The sequence below is a fragment of the Oncorhynchus keta genome, chromosome 30 (genome assembly GCF_023373465.1).
Source record: "Oncorhynchus keta strain PuntledgeMale-10-30-2019 chromosome 30, Oket_V2, whole genome shotgun sequence".
Lineage (NCBI taxonomy): Eukaryota > Metazoa > Chordata > Actinopteri > Salmoniformes > Salmonidae > Oncorhynchus > Oncorhynchus keta.
The window spans coordinates 51,618,824-51,644,540 of record NC_068450.1 but is presented as its reverse complement, the minus strand read 5'-3'; the positions used below and the strand labels follow the sequence as shown (position 1 = coordinate 51,644,540).

Sequence of the window (25,717 nt, the reverse complement as noted above, 5' to 3'; positions counted from 1 at the left end):
CTCTAATATGTCATCCTGAGGATTCTAGAGATAAAATGTAGAGTAGTTTTGTTTGAAAAAAAAATCAATTTTTATACTCAAATATAGGAACTGGGTTCTACAGTTTAACCCCACTGTTGTCTATGGCTCCACACACCCCAGCCAAGTTCTTTATTTTGATGTATCTCCTGTATGATAGCCTAGTCAGTCAAAAGAGAAATGGATGATCATACCAGGCTGATTATGACAGCATGACAACTTTGGAGCATTACAGGTCTGTGTAACCTCAACGATGTCTACACGTTTAAGCTCTACTTCATAGCTAGCAAAACACTTAACATATTGTATAACCTGCTCACACCCTGCTCTGTGGCTTTTCTCTCAGAGTTCAGGAGTCTGGCCTTCAGAAGAGCCCAGAGCTTTTTCAAATCAAAATCAAATCAAATGTTATTTGTCACTTTACTTACAAGCCCTTAACCAACAATGCAGTTCAAGAAATAGAGTTAAGAAAAGATTTACTAACTAAACTAAAGTAAAAAATAAAATAAATAGTAAAAAATGAAGTTACAATAACGAGGTTAGGACAGGAGTCGGACCGCTTGGACCACCTTGAGTGGAGGGCGCATGCCCTGCGTCAGGAGGTTGATAGCTTCAATGACAACGACAGCTGTTCCCTGTTGGCCAGTGATCAGCTGTTCCTGCGGGACGATGCTGACACTGTTCACCACCGTGAGCTGGGCTACCAGGCTGACAGGCTATCCGAAGCCGGCAGCGTGGCTTCATCTCCCCCAGCGGCTCGAGAGGCTATGAGGAGCCTACTCACTCAGGTAGCCACTGCACTGGACATCAAACTGGTGGATAGTGATGACTCTCCATCTGACCCCAATGGCTCGAGAGGCTATGAGGAGCCTACTCACTCAGGTAGCCACTGCACTGGACATCAACTGGTGGACAGAGATGACTCTCCATCTGTCCCCAACTCTACTGGTGGACAGAGATGACTCTCCATCTGTCCCCAACGGCTTGAGAGGCTATGAGGAGCCTACTGACTCAGGTAGCCACTGCACTGGACATCAAACTGGTGGACAGTGATGACTCCATCTGTCCCCATCTCTGAGTTCCGTGAGGCCTTGCCTTACCAACAGCTGGCCATGCTGCTGCAGGCCTACCTGCAGACTCTGTTGCCCCGGCTGCGGGAGGGCGCAGAGGAGCTCTTTCTGGAACCGATGAAGGTGTCTCGCCAGCTTTCCCTGCTCCAGAGGGATGTGGCCCGCGCCAACAGACTGGCCATGGCACAGGTGGTTACCTCCCGGTGCCATCTCTGGCTGGCCCAATTCCGTCTGCCAGCTGCTCTCCAGAGCACATTTGCCACTCTTAGTAAGAAGTTTTCAAAAGTTATTCTTGGAAGTTGTGAGCTTAAGTGTGATGGTGCAAAGGATTTATTTCTAAGTTTCCTTGACTGAAAATACTACTGTGATATCATTAAATTACGGTTGCATATCTGCTTGTGCAAAGGTTTTTAAATGCGTAATTTTTGCACATCAAGTGCAAGTTGTCTCACAGCCAAGAGCAGCGAGAGAATGAGGCCGACTTCTCCAAAGAACTAGATGTGGTCAAGGTCTGGAAATGAATGGTGGAGGAAATGGACACAAAATATGTAAGCAAGGCTGGCAGTCTCCCTCAAACACATTCAATTATGATAATGCCCGTTTAGTGTAAGAGCTGTTTGACAATAGAGTTCCAAACCTCTCTGCCAATCAGTGGCGACCCATCATTTAGGGCAGGTGGGGCTCTCATATTTTTTGCAAAAAAAGTAAAGTCATATTTTTTTGGTGGGGTTGCCTCTTTTGCATAATATTTTCACATTAATATGTGTCACATATCAGTTTGTAAAAATGTTTTTTTTTTATTAAACATTGAGCCTCCATACAAACATGGTATTGTTTTTTCTTTCTTAAGGCAGCTCCAAAATGCAGGTGTTTCAGCCTAGCTCAGTGCTTTCTGTGGTGGTGGGGCAGCCAGCAGAAAATATGGAGCGTAGGGGTTGGTAATGTTCTCTAGTTGCGCCGTGATTGGCTCAGTGTTCTGTTACTCATGGGGACACTATGTCGCTGCCAAATCTATGGGTAGAGCTTGAAAATGCATGCCCCTTCGGTGCTGCCACGTTAGAGGTGCCCATCCAAGAAGGCTCAAGGTCATTGGCCGAAGATAAGATGACGTCAAATCTACAGTAGCTTTGATTGAACTGATCATGTCAACGTCATACTTTCAAAATCTTAGCTAGCTGTCCTCATGAATCAAGTCGACAATCTACTGGCAAATCCTTTTTAATCCTTGTCATTTGAAGAGAAATAATGAAGATAAATTATAGATAAAACGTATCGGTGCTCATCGGCCATTAGACATAAACATTACACAACAATTTGGAAATCGCAAATTCAACAATGAGTGGTTTGGAAGGAAATCAGTAGCTAACTGCAAGCATTGCAAAGCAATCACTAGCCTGCTTTTCAGTGGAGTGGGTGTGTGGTCCCAATTCTCAGTTTAAGGTTCTTGTTTCCAAGCTTAAAATGATAGACATTCAACATTGGCAATGTTATCAATCCAGCATGATTTCTGCCATGCTCAAAATGACTGTCAACTCAGAACTTGGAAATCTGACCTCAGTGAGTTCAAGACAACTGGGAACTCAGGAAAAAACTAACTCCAACTGGGAAAATACCTTTTGAAAGGTCATCCAACTCGGAATTGTAAGTCGGGAACTCGGGCCTCTTTCTAGAACTACAACCTGAAGATCGCTGACTTCATCGTGATTCAAGAGTTTTTTTCCCCCGAGTTCCCAGTTGTCTTGAATGCACCATAAATCCAGAGAATGCCAGACTTTGATGACAAAGTTAATGACAAAATTTGCCCAAGAAGGACAATGGCGCCACCTTCCTGTTCAAGTGAGCACAGCACAACAAGGTGAGTCCAAAAATGTATTTGTATTGTATGCTGCTGCATAAATTATGTAATATGCCAAGGAGATATAAATACTGCTAAGAAAGTAATACTAAGTGTATGTTGTGTGGTAAGTTGTTAGTAGCCCATGTGCCTCACCCTAATATTTTGGTCTATTTTCCCCTCTTAATTGCACCTTACTGTTCTGACTTTGTGGTGCACATGTAGCCTATAACCTGTTTTTAAAGAAATTAAATAATTGAATATTGGAAGAGCTTTCATTGTCTGCTTATGTGCCCCCTTTATTTATCCTACGGTTCTGACTTGGTGTACAAGGAGAACACTGTACAAGCGACCCATATTTTGAATTCTGTCGCTGTACATTTTAAAAGTGCTGAACAATAAGTTATATTGACTACGTCCATCCTAGCTCGCTCATTAATGTCTTAATCCAAATTACGGATTGCCTCTTATCCGCTTGTCGTCCCCTTATGCCATAGTTTGTACATCTCAATTGTCAGTAGAAACTACATTTGTTTAAGCAAGTCAGCCATATCAGCTATGTTTTTGTAAAAGGCAGTAAATGAGGCTGAATGAACTGTTTCGCTGTCAGACAAGGCTCCGCTGGTAGAAAGGTGTAGCGGTGGTAAGGATTCACTCCATGGTCCTACCCGGTGTCATGCTATCACCTGGTGCCCAAACCCCACCTGGTGCCCACAGACTCTGAGGCCAACACCACTGGGGACAGTCACCACCCAGGGGACAGTCCCCTGGAAGGCATCTCTCACATGCCCCTGCCAGAGCCCAACTCAACCCTCGGGCTTCTGTCCAGCTGTGCCTGATCATGGACTAGCAGCTCCATCGGTGTTGGATATGCTATCTCTGTTCACTCTACTGAACCCAGCTGCAGCAGCAGCTACAGCAGCAGTAGCATCAGCAGCAGCTCCTGCTCTGCCCCCCAGCAACACTGACACCACCCAGGGGTGACACTGCCCGTGGCTACAAATGCAGGGAGCCTATAACTGTGCCCTGAATACAGAACAAAAAAACTCTGGTAAACAACCAAGGACCAGACTTGACCACTCTTAGTCTTTCCTCCTTTCCTTTTGAACTTTTATCTCTCAGTCTCTAAGAAACCCTGTTGGCATCCTTCCCCACATCTAGACCCCAGAGAGAGGATACATTCCTGCTCTATTTGATATCAGAAGTTCATTCTCGTGTCAATAGAGCCTTCTCTTCCTTCGGATGTCTCGGGCCAGGGTCTTGGAAGATCGATAATACCCACACCAAGGTGGTAGTATGCAATGCTGTTTGTGTCTCCAGTCTGCTTTATGGCTCAGAGACCTGGACCCAGTATAGGGAGCACAACATCATCCTGGAATCGTGCCACATCAGTTGCCTCCAACTCATCTTAAGGTTAACCTGGGAGTACAGAGTGAGCACCCTATAATGAGATCCTCGCCGACACCAAGCGCTCAATTAAATCTGTAGTGCTGAAGAGCTGTGCTACAGCACAATACAAATGTAAAGGCAATGTGTTCACGTTAGCGGAGACTGCATTCACGGTGAACACTACATATGTCGGCTCAATCGGAAATTACCTTAACATTTCAATCGCGCTATAGTGCTGAACTTCAGCGATATGGACTGAATCGAACCCCAAGTCGACCTGCATTAAAGCAAGCATGGCTGAAGGACACGTGATCCACATACCTGAACACCACCTCCCTCGCCAAGTTCCCTACAGCCCACTGAGTGGTGCCAAACGCTCTGCTGGAGGTCAGAAAAAGCAGTACAACCAAGGTCTTGTCTTGTCTTCAGATACTGCCGATCAGATAGCTCACCCACATATTCTAATGTCTTGATGTTTTTGTTTCCTTCAAATGTAGTCTATTTGGAGAAGGGACTGTGAGACCCTGTTTTAATGATCGATTGATTACTTTTTATTGACAGAAATCTGTCATATGCAAATAAGGGAAATTATAATCAAATGAATTGTTGAACATACGTGCATTTGTCACCCATAACAAAATCCTCAACATGTAAACCTCGTAATTTAACACTAGGTGACCGTGTGCTCTGTGTTCACCAAAAAACCTTACTAGTTCAGGCTCGTACTGTGTATAACCCTCCCATGCAAAGTGAATGACAGGTAAATACTATATTTCTGACAACCAATCATCACGGTAACAGACAAGTGCTCAATATAAAACCTTGAGTATGAACAGACGTGCTCTCTTTGGATGTAACATTTGTTTTTATGACACACATGCTGTTATATCCATCAAACATCCGGAGTGTGCACACAAAGTGTCCCTAACTGGTCTGAGTCTCGGTGGTGGAGGGAGGTGGAGAAGTGGTGTAGATGACCTGGAAGCCCTTTCCCTGGTCTGTCAGGTCCTTCATTCTGACCCCCAGGAAGCCCACAGCCCTCAGGGCCTGCAGGTAGTGCTCAGGCTCCACTGTCTTGCCCTTGAAGAAGCCCTGCTCCACCCCATGATGCAGGAAGCCCAGGTCACACGTGGCCAACATCTTCCCTCCTACCGGGGAGGAAGAAATGGAGGGGATTGTATTCATAGAGTTAGAATGATTCTTCTATTGCAATGGTTACAACACCAACAGGTTCTGTGCTGTGCACTGAAATACTGTCTTCTGTGTATGCTACTCTACTGTCCTCTACTGTTTGCAAACAGGAATTTCAGCTTGTGTGTGCCTGTGATAATGCGTTTACACTAATCTGGCCTCATGACACGGAACAGTTCGGCGGTGGCCATGTCTGGCCAGTAGAGGTGGCAGTTGGAGTGGAAGACTCCGCTAATGCAGTGGTCCGGGAGAGGAATACACTCCACCCTGCCCTGGAGCAGGTGGGCCCTCCCCGAGGCCAGCTGAGGGCCCAGACGCTCCAGGGCTACCTTTTGCATGTACTCTGAGTCGAGGCCTAACAGCCTGCCCCCGGGGTCCGCTGGGTACTTCAAAGCCTCCTGGAGCCCCAGGCCTGGACCAAAGCCAACCTGGAGGACAGAGTAGATTTGATCACACTGGATCAAGTGTGTGCGTGCGGTCAGTTGGTAAAGCATGGTGCTTGCAACGCCAGGGTTGTGGGTTCAACCCCTTTTGGGGGACCAGTATGAAAATGTATCCACTCACTACTGTCTTGATAAGAGTGTCTGCTAAATTACTCAAATATATATATGTGTGTGTGTGTGTGTGTGTGTGTGTGTGTGTGTGTGTGTGTGTGTGTGTGTGTGTGTGTGTGTGTGTGAAATACAGTAATTCTCCATTAATACACAGGGCAGAAATACCATCTTTTTTCTAACTGCTTTTTGTGTATCTGAAAGGGATGTGGTGTCACAAAACAAGGTATATTAAATCCCACCTCGAGACTGAGCCATGAAACCTGCATTTTCACAGACTCTGTAACCAAATTACAGGTATCGGGTCTAGGTGAATGGTCCTCACCTTTTTTTGCAGGTAAATTCATGAATACTTCCATTATTTTACATGTCCCAAATTTGAATTGCAAACATCCACATGGTTTAACAACAGCCCTCCCAATTTGCCAGTTGCCGACTGATATGTATAAAATGGGTATTCAGTACCTGCAAGAAAGTGGGACATAAGGGTTTGAAAGGGGGTCATGTAATCATTGCTTTGTATTTTTTTTTTTTTACAAGTAACCACATCTTCTGTCTGAAATAGGTATAAGAGTTTTACATATGCTGTTACCTCTAGGATAGCACGATGGGCCTGGATCTGACACAGTTTGACAACGTTCTTGATCATCACATTGTTGTACTTCTCTATGTCTAACTTAGTGTAGAAGCCCATCAAGCTTTTCTTGGGGTGCACCAGATTGCGTGTTATTCCATTAGTGAAAATGTCCGATACACAAGGTGAAACAAGTGCCAAAATGAATGACAGTTGAAGAACACACCTGATATGTTCACATAAACGGGCACTAACTGCTGAACTATTTTCAAAATATTCAAACACCTACACTGATCAAATAGAACATGAGTTGGAAGTGGCTGTTGTAAATTATACTGAAATGTTGTGTTAAAAATGTAGCAGGGGCTGAATACTACCAATAAATCGGCCATATCTGACACACCAGCCCACCAGAGTCAAATGGGCCAGTCCAGTAAACTATTTTTAGCTAGTGTTTTAAATGGGACAGCTGCCCATTAGCCAAATTAGATTTTTTTTTACAAAAAATCATAACAAGAGGCCTTTTTTGGGGGGGCATGAACTACCCTTTGGCCATTCTGTTTTCTGGGCTGAAGTTTTGGATTTTGAAAAACATGTTAATTGTTTTTCCAATTATGATTCTCTTATTACTAAGAAACAGACAGGAATATAATATAAATATAAATAAAACACATGACCCGGAAAGAGAGAATTATCTCTCAGTAGATCTTTATACTTTCTATATTTACTCATAATGCTGTGGAAGTATTTATCCTACAGGGATAAAAACACCAGAGGGTAAGTCATTAAAGTCAATCAATTACACATAAATAAAACATTTGAAGCAAAAGCTTTTTGACACGATTTCTTTAGAATGTTTTTTTCCACAGACATAGTAATTCTAATGTAGTCTACAAATGTTTGATTGAAACGGGAACAATGAATGATTCACTTGCTCAGACATCGATTGAAAAAAATACACTTATCAGGTAATATCTTACATCTACACTCTTATTCTACACAGAGTTCCTAGTTTTGGGAATAAAAGGAAACTGACCTGATTGGTTTGAGGGGATCTGGGTTCAGTTCAATATGGAATCCCTCGTTGTAGCAGAGCAGAGAAGAACGAACTAACACATAAAACAGAATCCTGGTTTGTCTGACTTACTGTCCTGTGAATGTCCTGCAGCATTATTTCAAAAGGTGTATCAACTCTCTATCTCTGATATGCAGTCTCTTAAAGCCACATTCGGACAATGAAAATGTCTTCACATTATGTTCCTCAATATGATATTATAACAGTCAAATTAGCATTGAAAGACGGCTTGCAATAACCTCCGTTTGGCTCAACAGTCGACTTGAATAGCAGCAATACCCTGGTGCCATTTAACTCCGTTACTTACGTATAGGTTGAGATTAATCTATATGATTAGACATTTACTGATGATATATATTGAAGGTGCAAACATCTAATTTAGACCTATGATACCATAAGCCATAAACTGGTGCATGGCAAATTTGCGTCCTACAATTTTGGTTTTAGAAGAAATGCATCATTCAGGTCTATGGGTGGGCAACTTTAGATTCCACGGTTTTGTATTTTTGTTTACTTGCCTGGGTTTTGTGACTGTGATGCCACAAATATGTACCACCCATAGAGTGGCGTGCCGCTAGTGTTTAAATATGAGGGAACGCAGTTCAACACAGGTACATCACACGGATTTTCTTAATTTTGGGCTCAAAACAAGCACGCCACAGGATAGGCTACTTTCTACTGGAACACATCCAACTTTGAGCTAACAACAAACAGGGTTGTTGTGGTCAGTAGGGAACATACTGTAGCAAATGTTTTGCAACGGAATAACAAATACGTGCGTTCTTATACAAGCGCAAGTAACTCAGTTTCAATGTTCTAAACACAACCCAGGTAGGATATGAGAACAAAACAAAAGACATGACACAGTTTGTTCGTTTCCAGGCTAACCTACGGTTTATTTAATGCAAATTACAGTACCAGGTAACTATTTCTCTGAACCAAGTCACATAGAGACAGAAATATTTACAGGGAGAGGGGACATTAAGCATACCTTCACAGAACAAAAGGTTTATATTCAAAAAGAAATCAACATTTCAGTCACAGAGGCATTCAAGTAGAAGTAATGTTAGTTTTTTTTTCTGTTGTAAAGTCTTAATTTCTGAATATAACCCAGTCCTTCATTCTTTTTAAAAATGTTCTATATATATTTTTTAAACATTGTGTTTTGTACATATATTATCCTTAAAGACAAGAAGTGGTCACATTGTTTGTTTTACAGGCCAAATGATTGGATAGCAACACATTTACGGATGCAAGCATACAAATATATGCTTTAAAAAATGTAATAAAAAACATGAAGGATTGGTGCTATATGACATCTCTCACAGAGTGCTGTTGAGAATGTGGACACACAAATCCTACAGACAAATTGTTTATTGCCATAGTTGAGAAAGTAATACTGAATACGATAAGACTCTTCTTTCCCCCAAAACCATGTGGGGTTGTACGTCCATCGCTCATAAAACCATTAAAAACATTTTAAAACCCACCCCAAACCTTCCCGGAAAGAGAATGTATTTTTAAAGTGTCTGAGAAAATCAATGCTACAACTCCCCCAACCCACCACCACCAAAGGGGATCCCAAAGTCAAAGACACATAGCCAATCGTACAAAAAGAAACAGTGACGAGGTGATGTGATGAGTGTGGTCTGTGTGACACCTGGCTTTGCAATGAATTGTGGAACATGAAAGATCAGAGAGGTGGAAAGGGGAAGTCAACAGCACTCCACGAAGGAATAGGGTGAATCTGCCCTGTACGCTGGTCTCGAGTCAGTTTTGTGTTTTCCCACGATGGTTAGGATTTCGGGAGGCCAAGCTGATCCTAGATCTGTGCGTAAGGGCAATTTTACAACAGAGCCTCCAGATAGGTCCATAGAGGGAGGAGACCTGGGGAAGAGAGGAGCGAACGAGTGGAAGCAAAGGCACTCCAACCTATAGATACACTATACATTACTGGTTATCCTTACAATGATACAGCTGGTACCTACTGTGCAGTCGAGATTGAACTAAATGGCTGGAGGAGAAAAACAAAGCTGATCTACAGTTTGACTATACAATAACTTTTAACCTGAATGTTTTTTTCTTTTGTATTCTTCTTTATATCATTCATTTTTGTTTTTGCTCGTTAACAGTTCTTGGGTCTGCCTATTTACATACCATACCACAGGAAGACACGCACACGTAAGCCAGTTTGGTGAGGAGCATCTACTTACATAAATACATACACATTTGTGTGTACTTTTTGTATAGGTCTTCAACGTGTTGAGGGATGGGATGGAAGGACTTTCAGTTGTAAAAGAAGAGCAGGAAAGGGTGAAGTCAGAATGAGGAAGGACTTCCAACAGTGGTTTAAAATGACATGGGGCTGCATCTGAAATGACACCCTATTCCCTACTACTTTTGCCCAGCGCTATGTGAACTGTGGTCAAAAGCAGTGCACTAAATTATAGGGAACATTCGGACACAGATGGTAACAAAGAAAGATTGTGATGAAATTCAGCACAATCAACAGCATACGCCCTCATCCAAGCATCCTTCATAGCCAGTCCCCAAAACCCACACCAACCTAACAAGAAACGGAACAATATCAGGCTTTACTAGTCATAATGTCTATCTGACAACAGCAGGAAAAGTAAAACAGAGGTCGTGGTCTTCATTGAAATCACATGAAAGACCAGCAGAATCTCTTGCTCTCAGGTCTGTTCTTGCAAAGTTGTCGGTACGGCATTACCCTTAGGGGGAAAACGGGGGAAAACTAATTTCTGAACCGTTTCTAGCAGCTAAAACGGGGACGAACCCAAAAAACATGCGGAGGTGCGAGACAACTGTTGCCTTACGAGCAGAATCACAAAATGGTGCTGCATACAGTAGCAGAATTGTGATTTCTGAAGCGGGAGAGAGAGAGTAGCTGACACAAATCTACAATATATCAACTGTGTATGTGTACATTGAACACAGACAGATATCGAGGTCAACCAATAAAAGTCACAATGTCATCAAGGTCCTCAGATGTATATGTATGAATGGGTGGGATGGGGTTGACAGGGGCCTCAAGGGGCCACAGTATGAACATAAGGCTGTTGCAGGAGGCATGTAGAGGCCTCCCCTACACAGAGAGAGTGGGTGACTATACCAAGCGTAAGAAAAAAGGAAGATTGTCTATGGAAACAAACACGTCAAAGTACTTTTGTATACTTATTTAGCTATACATTAGCTCTACACTAAACACACCCGCACTCAGTCCCCTCCTCTTCAAAGCACAGAAAGATGAAGAGCAGCTCTGAGAACACATCACGGTTGTCCTTTTTGTACAAATAAATAATCAAACATTAAAACGGTGGGAGAGGGTGGAGGTGGTAGGGGAATAACAAAGTTCCGATTCGGTTTTCCTTGCGTTCATCTTTATCGGGCGTCAGTTTTCTTGCTTTGCTTCGCTTCATTAGTTGGTTGGTGTGCAGCCATGCCACTGTTGTTGTCCAGGAGCTGGGACATGGGCAGCGGGCAGACGGGTCAGGAAGAGGTCTCAGGTGGAGGCGGCGGCAGCGTTGGTGGTATGGCCACGGTCTCCGCTGTTGGCATCTGGAAATGGAAGCAGTACGTTACACTACTCGCCTTTAATGAGGAGAGCTCTGGGCCACTATTCAAAGCGTCTCAGAGTAACAGAGCTGATCTGGGATCAGGTCCACCCTTTCCATATCATGTTATTCATTATTTTCTAAAGGGGAAATCTGGTCCAAAATCAGCACTCTAGACGCTATACTCTGGGACGCATTGTGAACACGGGCCCTGGTTAGTACTGAGAAGAGACTAGCCAGGAGTACTGAGAGCTGAGGGTGAGGACAGAGGGGGAGAGAGGTTCCCAATCTTCCACTGACCCCTAACCCCTGCCACAAAAACCCTAGTTTACACCTATCCAACCCTGTCAGATATACAAACGTGTCTAGGGGTTGATTTAGGAATGGCAATAGTGGGAGAGGCAGGGTGAGAGAGAGAGGGTGAGAAAGCAAAAGACAGGGAGGTGGAGGGTGTGCTGACCTGAGGGTGCGGAGGTGTTGGTAGGGGTGAAGGCCCCGGGCTGATTCCGGGCGTGGGCGGGGATGAGGATGGAGGCTAGGGAGGGGTTACTGGACAACTCTGGAAGCAGAGAGAAAGAAACATCATGTCAGACACAATCACCTATAGACAGAGAGCACATCTTAGATATACAACTACAGACCCGACTATCACCACCATCCTACCGGAGTCACAGCATGTATTGATGACCACATTGTAATCAATCACCATCCTCAAATTCAGTAAGTCACATTCTGTGTCTATGGACAACATTTGCATACTCCCAAAGTTTGCACTTGCCCACTCCCCATCATGGATTTAAAAGATTTGGATTGGTGTAAATAGTGACTATAGAGGGCGTTTCCAACAATGTCACATCCACAACAAGAAGTGTGAAAGTGCACACTTTGTGAGAAGGGTGTAGAGTCAGGATACAACCACATAGCCAACTACCCAAATAGTTACCTATAGACACATTCTACCATTTGGCCTACAACCACAGGCCCAACTTTCACATTCACCTTAATAGCATATTTAGCCTTTATTTTAGCAGGGCCATTGAGACCAAGCTCTCTTTTACAAGGGAGCCCTGCATTACAAAGCAGCAAGGAATAGTGACACAATTACATCAATCATAGTCACAGCATTAATTTGCTGTGATCAAATTTCAATCACAATTATCTAATGGAGTAATAGTCACATTCCCCATTATTAACCACCCCGCTAACCAGTAGTCAGATTTGGCATGTATAGAAATACAATTACTAGAACAGACATTCCTATTCAAGTCAAAGTTCTGTGATGAGTAGACTGGCATCCATATTTAGTGGTCCCATGAGTGTTCCAGTCAAATTTGCAGTCGTCTGAAGGGCTTTGTCCATTCTAGTAATTCTGTAGGAGATACAGAGCTGTGTCTGAGCTCCCGCCATACCCTGTGTGGAGAAGTTGAAGAGCAGGGGCTTCTCGCGCCCGTTGGGCAGCTTGAGGTTGGGGTCCCGGAGCTCGTCGAAAAAGGTGTGCGCACAGGCCTCCAGGGGCGTGAAGCGCGCTGTGGGCGTGTACTCCAGCAGCCGCGAGCACAGAGCGATGGCCTCAGGGGGCGTGCGCGGCCGGAACACCTGAGAGCCAATCACACAAGGCTGAAACCGGTCAATGACACAGGTTAGAGGTGACACGTCAGCTAAAGCTCCTGGGTGAAGATTACCCTAGGTACAGATCTAGGATCAGCTTCCCCCAATCCTAACCTTAAGCATTAGTGGGGAATATGCAAGACTGACCAAAGATCAGCATCCAGAGACAACTTCACCCTACACCTGCTAAACCAATGACAGCTAAATATTATACAGTGCCTGTGCAAAATCCCAATTCATTTTTTTATTTAAATCTAAGGCTGCAAAATATGAAAAGTGTGAAGACTTTCACTAGGCACTGTATATACACACACACGACAAGTGTAATGACAGGGTTTTAAAATCTTGCTCCACTTTAAACAACTTTACAAAGCCTTACATATACACACCATATATATATATATATATATATATATATATATTTGGTTCTTACATCTGTTGTTTTTTTGCCTATGAATGTTTTCTGAAGCATTTATAGACTTATAAAGGGTTTATAACGGCTTCATTAAACCTTTGAAGTGGCTGTTTAAAGTGGGACCTAAAATGTATTGTAGATGCACTTTTATTCAGACACCAACAGGCCAGAGGACAGTGCAGTGCAGTACTACACCACCAGAGGGAGTGTAAACATATCTTAAAGGTGCTACATCAATCCCGATCTCTGCATCGGTTGTGCAGCATTTAAGGTCATACGGCCGCTGCAGAAGTCAGCAGCCCAAAGCTGTTTTGAAGGAAGAAGTGAGTTTGTGTTTATACAGGACCTCCCGCCTTCACCTACCGTCAACCAATCATGTCAATGCAGAGCCATACGGAGCCCTCCGCATTGTTACAGAATTTGAGAGGCGCAAAGAGATGCGGTACGGAGCTCAACTTGGCCACACCACCCATACAGCACCTCCGACCACATTTTCAGATCAAGCATAAATTGTATCTTGCAGACGAGAGCTGGTGTAAAACCGTGGGACAAATATTGCGGTCCCAATTACCTCCCTACCTGTATCCCTTCCCCTTGGCCCTAACATGCTGACCAAACCACACGCGCGCAAGTTGATTTTGTTCACCCACACCAGAAGTGATCAGGACACGCAGGTTGAAATATCAAACCAAACTCTGAACCAATTAAAGATAGGCTGCCTAGTAGTTAGAGCGTTGCAAGATCAAATCCCCGAGCTGACAAGGTAAAAATCTGTCGTTCTGCCCCTGAACAAGGCAGTTAACCCACTGTTCCTAGGCCGTCATTGAAAATAAGAATTTGTCCTTAACTGACTTGCCTAGTTAAATAAAGGTAAAATAAAAAATATTAATTTGGGGACAGGTCAAAAAGCATTAAACATGTATGGCAATTTAGCTAGCAAGTTTGCTGTTGCTAGCTAGTTTGTCCTGGTATATAAACATTGGGTTGTCATTTTACCTGAAATGCACAAGGTCCTCTACTCCGACAATTAACCTTTTTGGGATAGGGGGCAGCATTTTCACTTTTGGATGAATAGCGTGCCCAGAGTGAACTTCCTCCTACTCTGTCCCAGATGCTAATATATGCATAATATTATTAGTATTGGATAGAAAACACTCTGAAGTTTCTAAAACTGTTTGAATCATGTCTGTGAGTATAACATAACTTATTTAGCAGGCAAAACCCAGAGGACAAACCATTCAGAATCTTTTTCTTTTTTTAGGTCACTCTTTTCAATGCGTTTTCATTGGGAATCTATATTTTTAAGGGACCTTCTTGCAGTTCCTATCGCTTCCAGTGGACGTCAACAGTCTTTAGAAATTGGCTGAGGTTATTCCTTTGTGTAATGAAGAAGTACGGCCATCTTAAACGAGGGTCACTTGAAGTGTACTGTTAGATAGAGGCGCGTGACCAGAAAGCATGCTTCAGTTCACAAATAGAACCAATTTCTATTTTAGCGCCTAGCCACGAAGACGCTCGCTGACGGTCACGAGCAGTGTGGGTGCAATGATTGAATAACATGCACGTGTACATTTATTTTGCGACGCGAGAGGTGTGATCAGCATGTAACCCTTCGATGTGTGTTGTTTTGTAAAGGTGGAATACTGATCCAACCCCTCAGATGTAGAAACACTCAAGGGTTAGAGCCTACGGGGAGAACAATAGTCAGCGAATTTGGACCAGCTGTCACTTTTGTCACCAATGTGGTGAGGTACATAGTGAGTCCTGCACCCACTGAGCACATGCTGTTCAACCTGTAGATTCAAAATGAGCTCTGTGTGAGTGTGTGTACACTGCTGTTCCTCTGCTTGCCCCTGGGGCTGGTGACCGTGTGAGTGTTTAACATGCTTATCTCAAGAACACTGGAGTTCACTGATGCATGAGTGAGATTTGAAGACGGGGGGAGAATCCGAACTTCTCTTAAATTATATTTTCACTCAGCGACAGAGAAAGAGACACTCAGATGTAGGCGACAGATTTTAAAATAGTAAAAAACGGTTCCTGTACCTGTTGACTCACCTTAGTCCATGGGTGTGCCTTAATCTGAGGGAACTTAAACTCAGTGTAGTTGGGATTCATCTCTCTGATCTGCTCCCGAGTGGGAGTGCCGAGAACCTGGGAAGACACGGAGACAGAGGAACTGTTTTCCCATCGATATGTGCATTTGAAGTATCAGGTGTGTACTTAGTACTTGTATGTCAAAACGGAAGTTAAAACACTCATTACATTACCACCAGGGTTGTTCTCAATTCAGAATTTGGGAATAGACTCCCATTCAACTCATCAGCTGAAATTCTAATTGGACTGGCCACACCCCACAGGATGTAGAATTTGAGTGACAGGAAATATAATTTAACTCAAAGAAATTCCACTCAGTCATAGAACATGGGAGATTCATTGAATCTGACAGGTCACACAGACACCAAAGTATACATTGGTTTTCTCTGGAAACAATCTTTTAACCTTAGTGCTTAGAATAGCCAATTATATTTCCACAACCCATTTTATTTGTTTGGCTTCTTTTTGAAGGCTCTAGGGTCAACTTGAGGGATAAACTAATGTATTCTGGGAAATGTAGTACTTAACAAATGTAAGTGATTAATGACAATAACTTAAAATAGTCACATACAGGTTTTGTTTTACTTGATCATTCATTTTAAGAGTGTCCTGAAAATACATTTTCTCATCAATATTTTATATGCGTCAGATAAAATATATATATTTTTATGTACACTGAACAAAAATATAAAATGTAACATGCAAAAATGTCAAAGGATTTTAGTGAGTTGCAGTTCATATAAGGAAATAAGTCATTTTAAATAAATAAATTAGGTCCTAATCTATGAATGTCACATGACTGGGAATACAGATATGCATCTGTTGGTTACAGATACCTTAAAAGAAAAGGTAGGGACGTGGATCAGAAAACCAGTTAGTATCTGATGTGACCACCATTTAACTTATGCACACATCTCATGCACACATCTCCTTCGCATAGTTGGCTGTTGATTGTGGCCTGTGGAATGTTGTCCTACTCCTCTACAATGGCTGTGCAAAGTTGCTGGATATTTGCGGGAACTGGAAAGAGCTGTCGTACAGGTTGATCCAGAGCATCCCAAACATGCTCAATAGGTGACATGTCTGGGGTGAGTATGCAGACCATGGAAGACTTGGGACATTTTCAGCATCCAGGAATTGTGTACAGATCCCTGCGACACGGGGCCATGCTTTATGCTGAAACATGAGGTGATGGAGGCGGATGAATGGCACGACAATGGCCTCAGGATCTCATCACGGTATCTCTGCATTCTTTTGGTTGACGGTCCGGCTTACCGTCCGTCTGTTGACATTTGAAGGCAGGTGTTTTTACCTTGATGATCTCCACTAGCTGATCCACCCCACTGTCGCCGGGAAAAATGGGTTGCCCTAGCAACAGTTCTGCTAGAACGCAGCCAGCGGACCATACATCTGCAGAGGATGGAGAAATACTGTGAGGACTCACACAGACTCGCACACCCACCCAAACTAGTAGTGGGAGTGTACATATGCTGGATGTATAGTTGGTGTAACGTATAGGTAGTCAGCATAAGGTGTTAGTAGTAGAAGCGTACCTATGCTGGAGGTGTAGTCAGTGGCCCCAAAGATGAGCTCGGGGGCTCTGTAGTACCGTGAGCAGATGTAGGACACATTGGGCTCACCACGGACCAGCTGCTTCGCACTGCCAAAGATAACCAAGGATGAAGGAAGGAAGGAAGGATGGTGGTTAAGGATGGTCAAAAGGAGAATTTGAGACTTGAAACTGCTCTTTCTTTTATGTATAGCAGTCAGCAGTTTGCTCAATTCCTCTCAAAGGAAAGAAGGATGGAGGAAGCAAGGTAACGAAGATAGTAACGTTCTCAGACATATCTTCAGACCCTAACCTCATTAAAAAATAATAATAATCTTACTAGAACTCAGGCCCAGACCACAGCAAATTGCTGATGTGTAAGCCTGAGGGGCTTTGTCCATTCTAGTAATTATATTTCTATGAGCTGGGCTAGGTTGGGTTTATGTTCCTCCATCAATATGGCTTTCAATGTTCCAGCCCACCTGCCAAAGTCACAGAGCTTGAGCACGGCTGTCTCCGGGTCCAACAGCAGGTTCTGGGGCTTGATGTCCCGATGGCAGATCCCAAAGGAATGGATGTAGGCCAAGCTCCGGAAAAGCTGGTACATGTACATCTGCAGAGAAAGATGTGGACACACACAACTTAGTACATGCTCTAAGCTAGCTACACATAATGACATGAGTGGTAGGCCTATAGAGTAGAGGCAATTCCTGCTCCCTCGTATTCAATGGGCTAAAAATAACAGCGTGCCAGTGTCCAAATCCCCCAGAAGCCTCAGCCAACAGTCCCTGGCTCTGACTCCAGTCCAGCCCTTTGTTTATGCCACTACTTCCACTTCCTTAAGTGGCAAGTTAGAAAGGCAGAGATGGCGGGGGCGCTATAATAAGGCCGCTGACGCCATCTCAACTGGCCGCTACACAATGACGCAGGACAGCATGGTGAGGAGGACGGGAGGGAAATGCCCAAAGGAGTCTGTCTGCCTTCCCAGACACACAACCATCCCACCACCACTCATTGTGCAAGACTATTCTGTTGGTTCTACAGTACCGGGCAAACATTTTTATTTGTACACCTTTTTCTACCCAATTTCGTGATAACCAATTGGCAGTTACAGTCTTGTCCCATCGCTGCCTCTCCCGACTCCGTACGGGAGTTGCAAAGGTCCAGAGCCATGCGTCCTACGAAACACGACCCCGCCAAGCTGCACTGCTTCTTGACACACTGCTCGCTTAACCCGGAGGAAACACCCTACAGCTGGCGACCGTAGTCAGCATGCACGAAATCGGTCCGCCACAATGAGCAGCGGCGCGATGGGACAAGGACATCCCGGCTGGCCAACAAGCCGGGCCAATTGTGCGCTGCGTCATGGGTCATAGCCTTGGATCGAACCCGGGTCTGTAGTGACGCCTCTAGCTCTGCGATGCAGTGCCTTAAACCACTGCACCAGTCGGGAGGCCCTGTACCGAGCAAACTAAATCAAAAACAGCTCAAGTATTTGACATTCGTATTTGACCCAGGTCTACCACATATTGCATCTAAAGCAGTGTTTCTCAGTCCCCTAACAGTACACATTTTTATTAAAAGGCCTGAACAAGAACATCGGATTCAACTTGCCAAATAATCATCAAGCCCTCGAAGAGTTGATTCGGGTGTTTTTGTCCGGGGCTACAACAAACATGTGTGCTGTTGGGTGTGCTGTTGGGTGTGCTGTTGGGTGCGCAACCTGAGTTGAGAAACACTGATCTAAAAAGAAACATACAGAGAGTAGTATCTTGATGACGCGATAAGACTTGAGGGGGTCTTACCTTCACATAGACCATGGGGAGGGTCTGCTTGGCTCGGCTGTAGTGTCTAGCCACTCTGTACACAGTCTCAGGAACGTAGTCCAGAACCAGGTTGAGATACACCTCGTCCTTCTGTAACACACACGCAGAGACATTTAGAGTATGGGTCAGACTTGGGACAGTTGGCTGAGGAGGTTAGAAGCATGTATGAATTCCTTTGGAGTGATCACAACGTAACATGGTTCTTGCTCATTCGGCACCAAACGGAAGAAAACGGACTGAAATGTTGAGGGGCTACCAATAAGAAAGGCTATTTGTCGTTTCGTGTGCCTAATGAACACAACCCAGGTCTCGCTGGATGACTAAGCAGGCCAGACTGAGAGAGAAAAAAATGAAGGAAAACAGTTACTGTATGATCTGGCAGAGACACGTAAGCTAGACTTAACATCAAGGGAGTCAGATGGTTGTTTTTTTGGCAGGGCAACAGAGGAACAGATGACTGTTCTAGTTAGGGCAATGGGATATCACAGTTTTTCTACGAATCCGTCCCCGCAGATGTCTTCAATGAACCACTAAAAGATTAAGAATGATCACATATACACTGAGTGTACAAAACATTAAGAACAGCGTCCTAATATTGAGTTGCATGCCCTCCACCCAGCCCTCCCGTTTGCCCTCAGAACAGCCTCAATTCGTTGGGGCATGGACTCTACAAGGTGTCGAAAGCGTTCCACCGGTATGCTGGCCCATGTCGACTCCAATGCTTTCCACAGTCGTGGCAAGTTGGCTGGATGGCCTTTGGGTGTTGGACCATTCTTGATACACACAGGAAACTGTTGAGCATGGAAAAACCGAGCAGTGTTGCAGTTTTTGACACAAACCGGTGCGCCTGGCACCTACTACCATACCCTGTTCAAATCCCCCATTTGTCTTGCCCATCCACCCTCTGAATGGTCCATGTCTCAATTGTCTCAAGGATTAAAAATCCTTCTTTAACCGGTCTCCTCCCCTTCATCTACACTGATTGACATGGATTTAACAGGTGACATCATTAAGGGACCATAGCTTTACCTGGTCAGTCTTTGTCATGGAAAGAACAGGTGTTCTAAATGTTTTGTGTATATGTTTTAACTGTATATCATCTGTTCCTACCACACAGGAAATTAAAAAGGCCAAGTCATGCTGAGATGTGTTTGATCCCTGTGCTTTATTAAGTCTTCTCAAAACCCACACAGTCACAGTCGCACACACACACTTCCTGATAGAGCCATGCTCTAAAATAAGCCCCCACTCAAAGGATGACTCACTCTCCTGCCTTTCTCACTAGGCAACAGCAGCCCTTAAATTACACCTCTGATTGGCTCATCGGCTCACACAAAAGGCAGATGATTGGATCCTTCCCTTGTTCCCTCCTGACCATGTAAATAACTGATTGGTTTGACAGCAACAGGTAGTGACTGCTTAGTGCTCTGCCCCAAGTAACAGTGTGTGTGTGTGTCCGTCTATTTTATGCATTTGCCAGTATTCGCAAAATTAACTGAGAAAAACATAGATTATCTGTAAATTATGTGGTAGGCTATGATGTTGGGCTGGAAAAATATGGCACAAATGTCATGGCAATTTGTTATTTTTTTAGATGGGGTATGTCGTTTATGTGCCAAATTGTGCCATGGCTGCATGTGTCTAAATGAGATGTTGTTTTCCAGAGTCTCACTACAAGCCTTGTATATGCTTATAAATGACACAAAGCTGTGCTTTACCAATCAAGAGGAAACGAAAATCTGTTTGAACCAGACCACTTAGGACCCTGATTAACCATAAGATGGTGGGAATTAAACAGTAAACAAGTAGTAATTCTGTGTATTTTCCAGAACGGTACAGTTAAGCAATAACGCCCGAGGAGGTGTGGTATAAGGGTTGTTCTTAGGCACAACGCAACGTGGAGCCCTTAGCCATGGTATATTGGCAATACACCACTAACTACTGAGGTGCCTATTTGCTATTATGAACTGGTCACCAATGTAATTAGAGCAGTAAAATTACATGAAATAGCACAGATTTCAGCCAACCACCCAGTTAAAAAAAGTATACCAATCTGTTGCATGCCCTAATGAGCACCACCCTCTCTATGGAACGACAGTGACTCCCCTTCCACAGCAGACAGTCTCATGTGTCTATGAAGTCACAGTCAGAGGAGGGGAAAGGGCAAGCAGGGACGCAGATCAGTGTACAGACCTCCAGACACTAGGTCCTGGTGTTCGGTCTGGCTGGGGCTAAAGGGTCACATCTCAATAGTGTAAAGTGGCTTCCTCTCCTAGTCCCACCCAAAATAATACCCTAATAACTGTATAAATGTTTTCTCCCATCACAAGAGGCGAGGATATTAAGCTCCTTGAGAAGCACCCGTGGTCAGCCAGAGAGACGTAATACCGTCACTGGGCAAGGCAGGGCAGATATGGAGCCGGCTCTTTTAAGGTAGAGCAGCAGCCTTTAGTCTGGTCACATAGCAGGCTCCGTTTCCCTCTGGCCCGTATCCAGAGGCCAGACACCCAGTGTCAGCATGCCAACCACACTGTGCCAGGCTGCAGGATCACATCACATCAAACACACACTATAGGTCATAGTGGCAGACTGACTGTATCACTTTATCTATGCAAATAGACCTTCACTGCACACCACCATAGGCCACAATGTCAGTCTGTCTAACCAATTGATGGGTCAAGATTTTAAAATGTGTATTTTTCCATATATTGACACATCCTGTGTTTTAATCCAATCAAATATTCACTGACCTTGTCTGATGCTTTAAACACACTGTTTGATGAAATATTTACGACACACATGACTAGAGGAAGTCCGACCAGCAATTGATTTGATTGTGCCGGGCCAGGCCGGGCTCAGACTTGCTGCGCTCTGTAAAAAAAAAAAAAAGCAGTAACTGTCTCTCTCTCCTCCCTGCTGCAGTGACCACCACTGAATATAAAAGTGTTTATCGTACTGTCCGTGTTGCTGAAGCTGCAATATAATTACAGCCATTTCTGACCAAAATCTCTCATTTGATTAGGAAGAACATTCCCTATTCCCTCAACGCTTGCTCTCTTTACGTGACACATGTATGTATTGCATGCACTTGAACAAAGACCTATTGGCATGGGACTAGTATTACTAGAAAACGTTAGTTATAACTCCAGAATGTCCGTTATTCCACAGGAATTTTTTGGGCGGGATTAGATTTTTTCAAAACTGCCCCGTAATTTTTATTTTTTATAAATACATTGAAAGTTATGACTGGAGGTTTTTATTCTAGGAATGAAGATATATTTCAATATGTCCAGGTGATAGGGCCACACAGACTGGTTCCCAAGTTTTTAAACCATACCAAATCTTGAATAGGATATTTTAGTGATCCACAGTATAGCCTAAATGGAATAGTTACTCTCCTGCCATGTAAAAATGATCTGCGTCCCTGCTTGCCCTTTCCCCTCCTCTGACTGTGACTTCATAGACACATGAGACTGTCTGCTGTGGAAGGGGAGTCACTGTCGTTCCATAGAGAGGGTGGTGCTCATTAGGGCATGCAACAGATTGGTATACTTTTTTTAACTGGGTGGTTGGCTGAAATCCGTGGGGGCGGCAGCGTAGCCTAGTGGTTAGAGCGTTGGACTAGTAACCGGAAGGTTGCGAGTTCAAACCCCCGAGCTGACAAGGTACAAATCTGTCGTTCTGCCCCTGAACAGGCAGTTAACCCACTGTTCCCAGGCCGTCATTGAAAATAAGAATGTGTTCTTAACTGACTTGCCTGGTTAAATAAAGGTAAAATAAAATAAAATTGGTCATAAACTCTGAACACCGTAATAGCAAAACGGATGCAGAGGACACCCCAAACCAAGCACTCCATTCTGCCACCTCAGGTTCTTTTGGCCCTCCCACTCAGCCCAGTCCAAGCTCTTCGCAGTCCTGGCACCCCAACGGTGGAACCAGCTTCCCCCTGAAGCATGGACAGCAGAGTCCGTGCCCATCTTCCAAAAACATCTGAAACCCTACCTTTTCAAACAGTATCTTAAATAATCCCCCCAAAAAAACAATTATACACTTAACCAGCACTTGACCCCCCCCCAACCCCCCTTCCAGCTCTTACTCTACTGATAGCTATGTTGAGGGAAAATGTACTTTCTATTCCTGTGATGTGGTTGTCCCACCTAGCTTTCTTAAGATGAATGCACTAACTATAAGTCGCTCTGGATAAGAGTGTCTGCTAAATTACTCAAATGTAAATTACATGACAAATAAACTCGAAACAGGGGAATGTTTACTGGTTGCTGAGGAGGTAAAGGGCAATTCAGATGTGTGGAATAAATGTGACTAGTTGTGGATAACATTGGAGATCAAAAAAAAGAAGGTAAGGAGCAAGCGCTGCATGTATATTATGTGTGCCAAACAGATGCTGTATAGAATACAATCTAATTTTCCTGACCGTTTGGAACAATGTAAACAGTAAATAAAGTCTGTTGTAGCATTTTTTTTTTTGTTAGGCCTTTATTACAGCAAAGACTAAAAACAGTCGCATTCATTCATGAATGCAATTTCCAAAATGGAACGTTTTATTTATTGTTTAAGCTAATTATTCAAGGCTCGCTCGATTTAATTTGACTAAACTGCTCGACTACAATTCAAATCATGAATGACTCGTATGCTGTGTGATGACATGAATAATGAATGACTGATTGATAGATACAGTAGACTATAAAAGTATTTAAATACAGGCCTAAGTAAGTTACGGTATTAAGACTAAACAGGAGGCGATTTCAGGCCTACAGCTCAGTGGTGGTTATACAAGGCTGCTATACTAAGCCTTCCAATGATAATGACATTACTTATGATCTTAATAATAACAACAATAAGGAGATCAAGAAAAAGGAGCATTGTAAATAGTTGACCATTTGGAACAGTGTAAATACTAAATGAATGATAAATAATGTCAGAGAGGATGTTCTAACAAAAGAAAAGTGTAAAGCCTTTATTATAGCAAAGCAAAGATTTTAAAAAATCTTTTACTTGACATGTTGCGTGAGCACGGAATCAGTAGGCTATTAAACACTCAAACAGGTAACAAAAGCAGAACATGTCTTATTTCTGCAGATATATTGATGATTTATAAAGCCAGGCACATTTAACAGTTAGGCTATTGATTATAGACCTAATTAAGTTGGGGTTTCCTCTCTCCTCACCTTTCTTAGACAATAAGGCAAGGGCTGTTTTCACATCTCATTCTGCTGCTGCCTCAAACACATTGTTCTCAACACCACTATGCTGGTTAACTTTGCTATTATGCACAGTTTGGACACACCTACTTAAGGGCTTTTTCTTTCTTTTTTTTAAAACCATTTTCTACATTGTAGAATAATAGTGAAGACATCAAAACTATGAAATAACATATGGAATAATATAGTATCCCACAAAAAGTGTTAAACTCAAAATATATTTTATATTTGAGATTCTTCAAAGTAGCCACCCTTTGCCTTGATGAGAGCTTTACATACTCTTGCCATTCTCTCAACCAGCTTCATGAGGTAGTCTCATGGAATGCTGTGCCTTGTTAAAAGTTTTTGTGGAATTTCTTTCCGTCTTAATGCATTTGAGCAAATCAGTTGTGTTGTGACAAGGTAGGGGTTGTATACAGAAAATAGGCCTATTTGGTAAAAGACCAAGTCCATATTATAGCAAGAACAGCTCAAATAAGCAAAAATAAAATGACAGTGCATCATTTATTTTTGTACTTGAAGAAACTTTGAAAGTTTCTTCAAGAACAGTTGCAAAAACCATTGAGTGCTATGATGAAACTGGCTCTCATGAGAACTGCCACAGCAAAGGAAGACAGAGTTTCCTCTGCAGAAGAAGTTCAGCCTCAAATATCAGGAATTAACTGGACCTCAGTTTGAAGGATTTATTTGGGCTGCAGAGTTCAAGTAACAGACATCGCAACATCACCTGTTCAGAGGAGACGTGAATCAGGCCTTCATGTTCTAATTGCTGCAAAGAAACCACGACTGAAGGACACCAATAAGAAGAAGAGACTTGCTTGGGCCAAGAAACATGAGCAATAGACATAAGACCAGCGGAAATCTGTCCTTTGGTCTAATGAGTACAAATTTGAGAATTTCGACCGCCGTGTCTTTGTGAGACACAGAGTAGGTGAATGGATGATCTCTGCATGTGTGATTCTCATCGTGAAGCATGGAGGTGGTGGTGTGATGGTGCTTTGCTGGTGACACGGTCTTATTTATTTAGAATTCAAAGCACACTTAACCAGCATGTCTTCCAGAGCATTATGCAGCAATACGCCATCCCATCTGCTTTGCACTTAATGGAACTATCATTTGTTTTCAGGAGGACAATGACCGAAAACACACCTCCAGGCTATGTCAGGGTTATTTGTCAAGGAGGAGAGTGATGGAGTGCTGCATCAGATGACCTGGCCTCTACAAATCACCCAACCTCAACCCAATTGAGATGCTTTGGGATGAGTTGGACCACAGAGTGAAGCAACCAACAAGTGCTCAGCATGTGAGAACTCCTTCAAGACAGTTGAAAAAGCATAAAAATAAAAATGGATTGGTCACATACACATGGTTAGCAGATGTTAATGTGAGCGTAGCAAAATGCTTGTGCTTCTAGTTCCGACAGTACAGTAACACCCTAACAAGTAATCTAACAATTTCACAACTACCTAATACACACAAATGTAAAGGGATGGAATAACAATATGTACATAGAATTACACGGATGAGCGATGGCCGAGCGGCATTGGCAAGATGCAATAGATGGTATGAAATTTTAAAAATTAAGGTGAGATATGGAAACATTTTTTAAAGTGACTAGTGATCCATTTATTAAAGTGGCTAACGATTTGAGTCTGTATGTAGGCTGCAACCGCTCTGTGTTAGTGATGGCTGTTCAACAGTCTGATGGCCTTGAAATAAGAAGCTG

The 25,717-nt window shown here is 43.3% G+C and overlaps 1 protein-coding gene across 4 annotated transcripts in view; it reads right to left on the bottom strand.

The window, feature by feature from the left end:
• Nucleotides 1-8,569: 8,569 nt before the first annotated feature.
• Nucleotides 8,570-25,717, bottom strand: part of LOC118363692 (glycogen synthase kinase-3 beta) — a 41,431-nt gene continuing 24,283 nt past the window's right edge. The window contains exons 4-11 of one of the 4 annotated variants that reach the window (XM_035744826.2): nt 18,752-18,862; nt 17,429-17,559; nt 16,951-17,057; nt 16,710-16,807; nt 15,347-15,454; nt 12,687-12,894; nt 11,738-11,836; nt 8,570-11,281 (exon numbers count right to left, since the gene is read on the bottom strand). In XM_035744826.2, coding sequence (XP_035600719.1) covers nt 11,226-11,281; nt 11,738-11,836; nt 12,687-12,894; nt 15,347-15,454; nt 16,710-16,807; nt 16,951-17,057; nt 17,429-17,559; nt 18,752-18,862 — 918 coding nt within the window. In that variant the 3' untranslated portion in view covers nt 8,570-11,225. The remainder of the gene's footprint in view (nt 11,282-11,737; nt 11,837-12,686; nt 12,895-15,346; nt 15,455-16,709; nt 16,808-16,950; nt 17,058-17,428; nt 17,560-18,751; nt 18,863-25,717) is intronic. The other 3 variants (XM_035744828.2, XM_035744827.2, XM_035744829.2) reach the window with 3 other exon arrangements.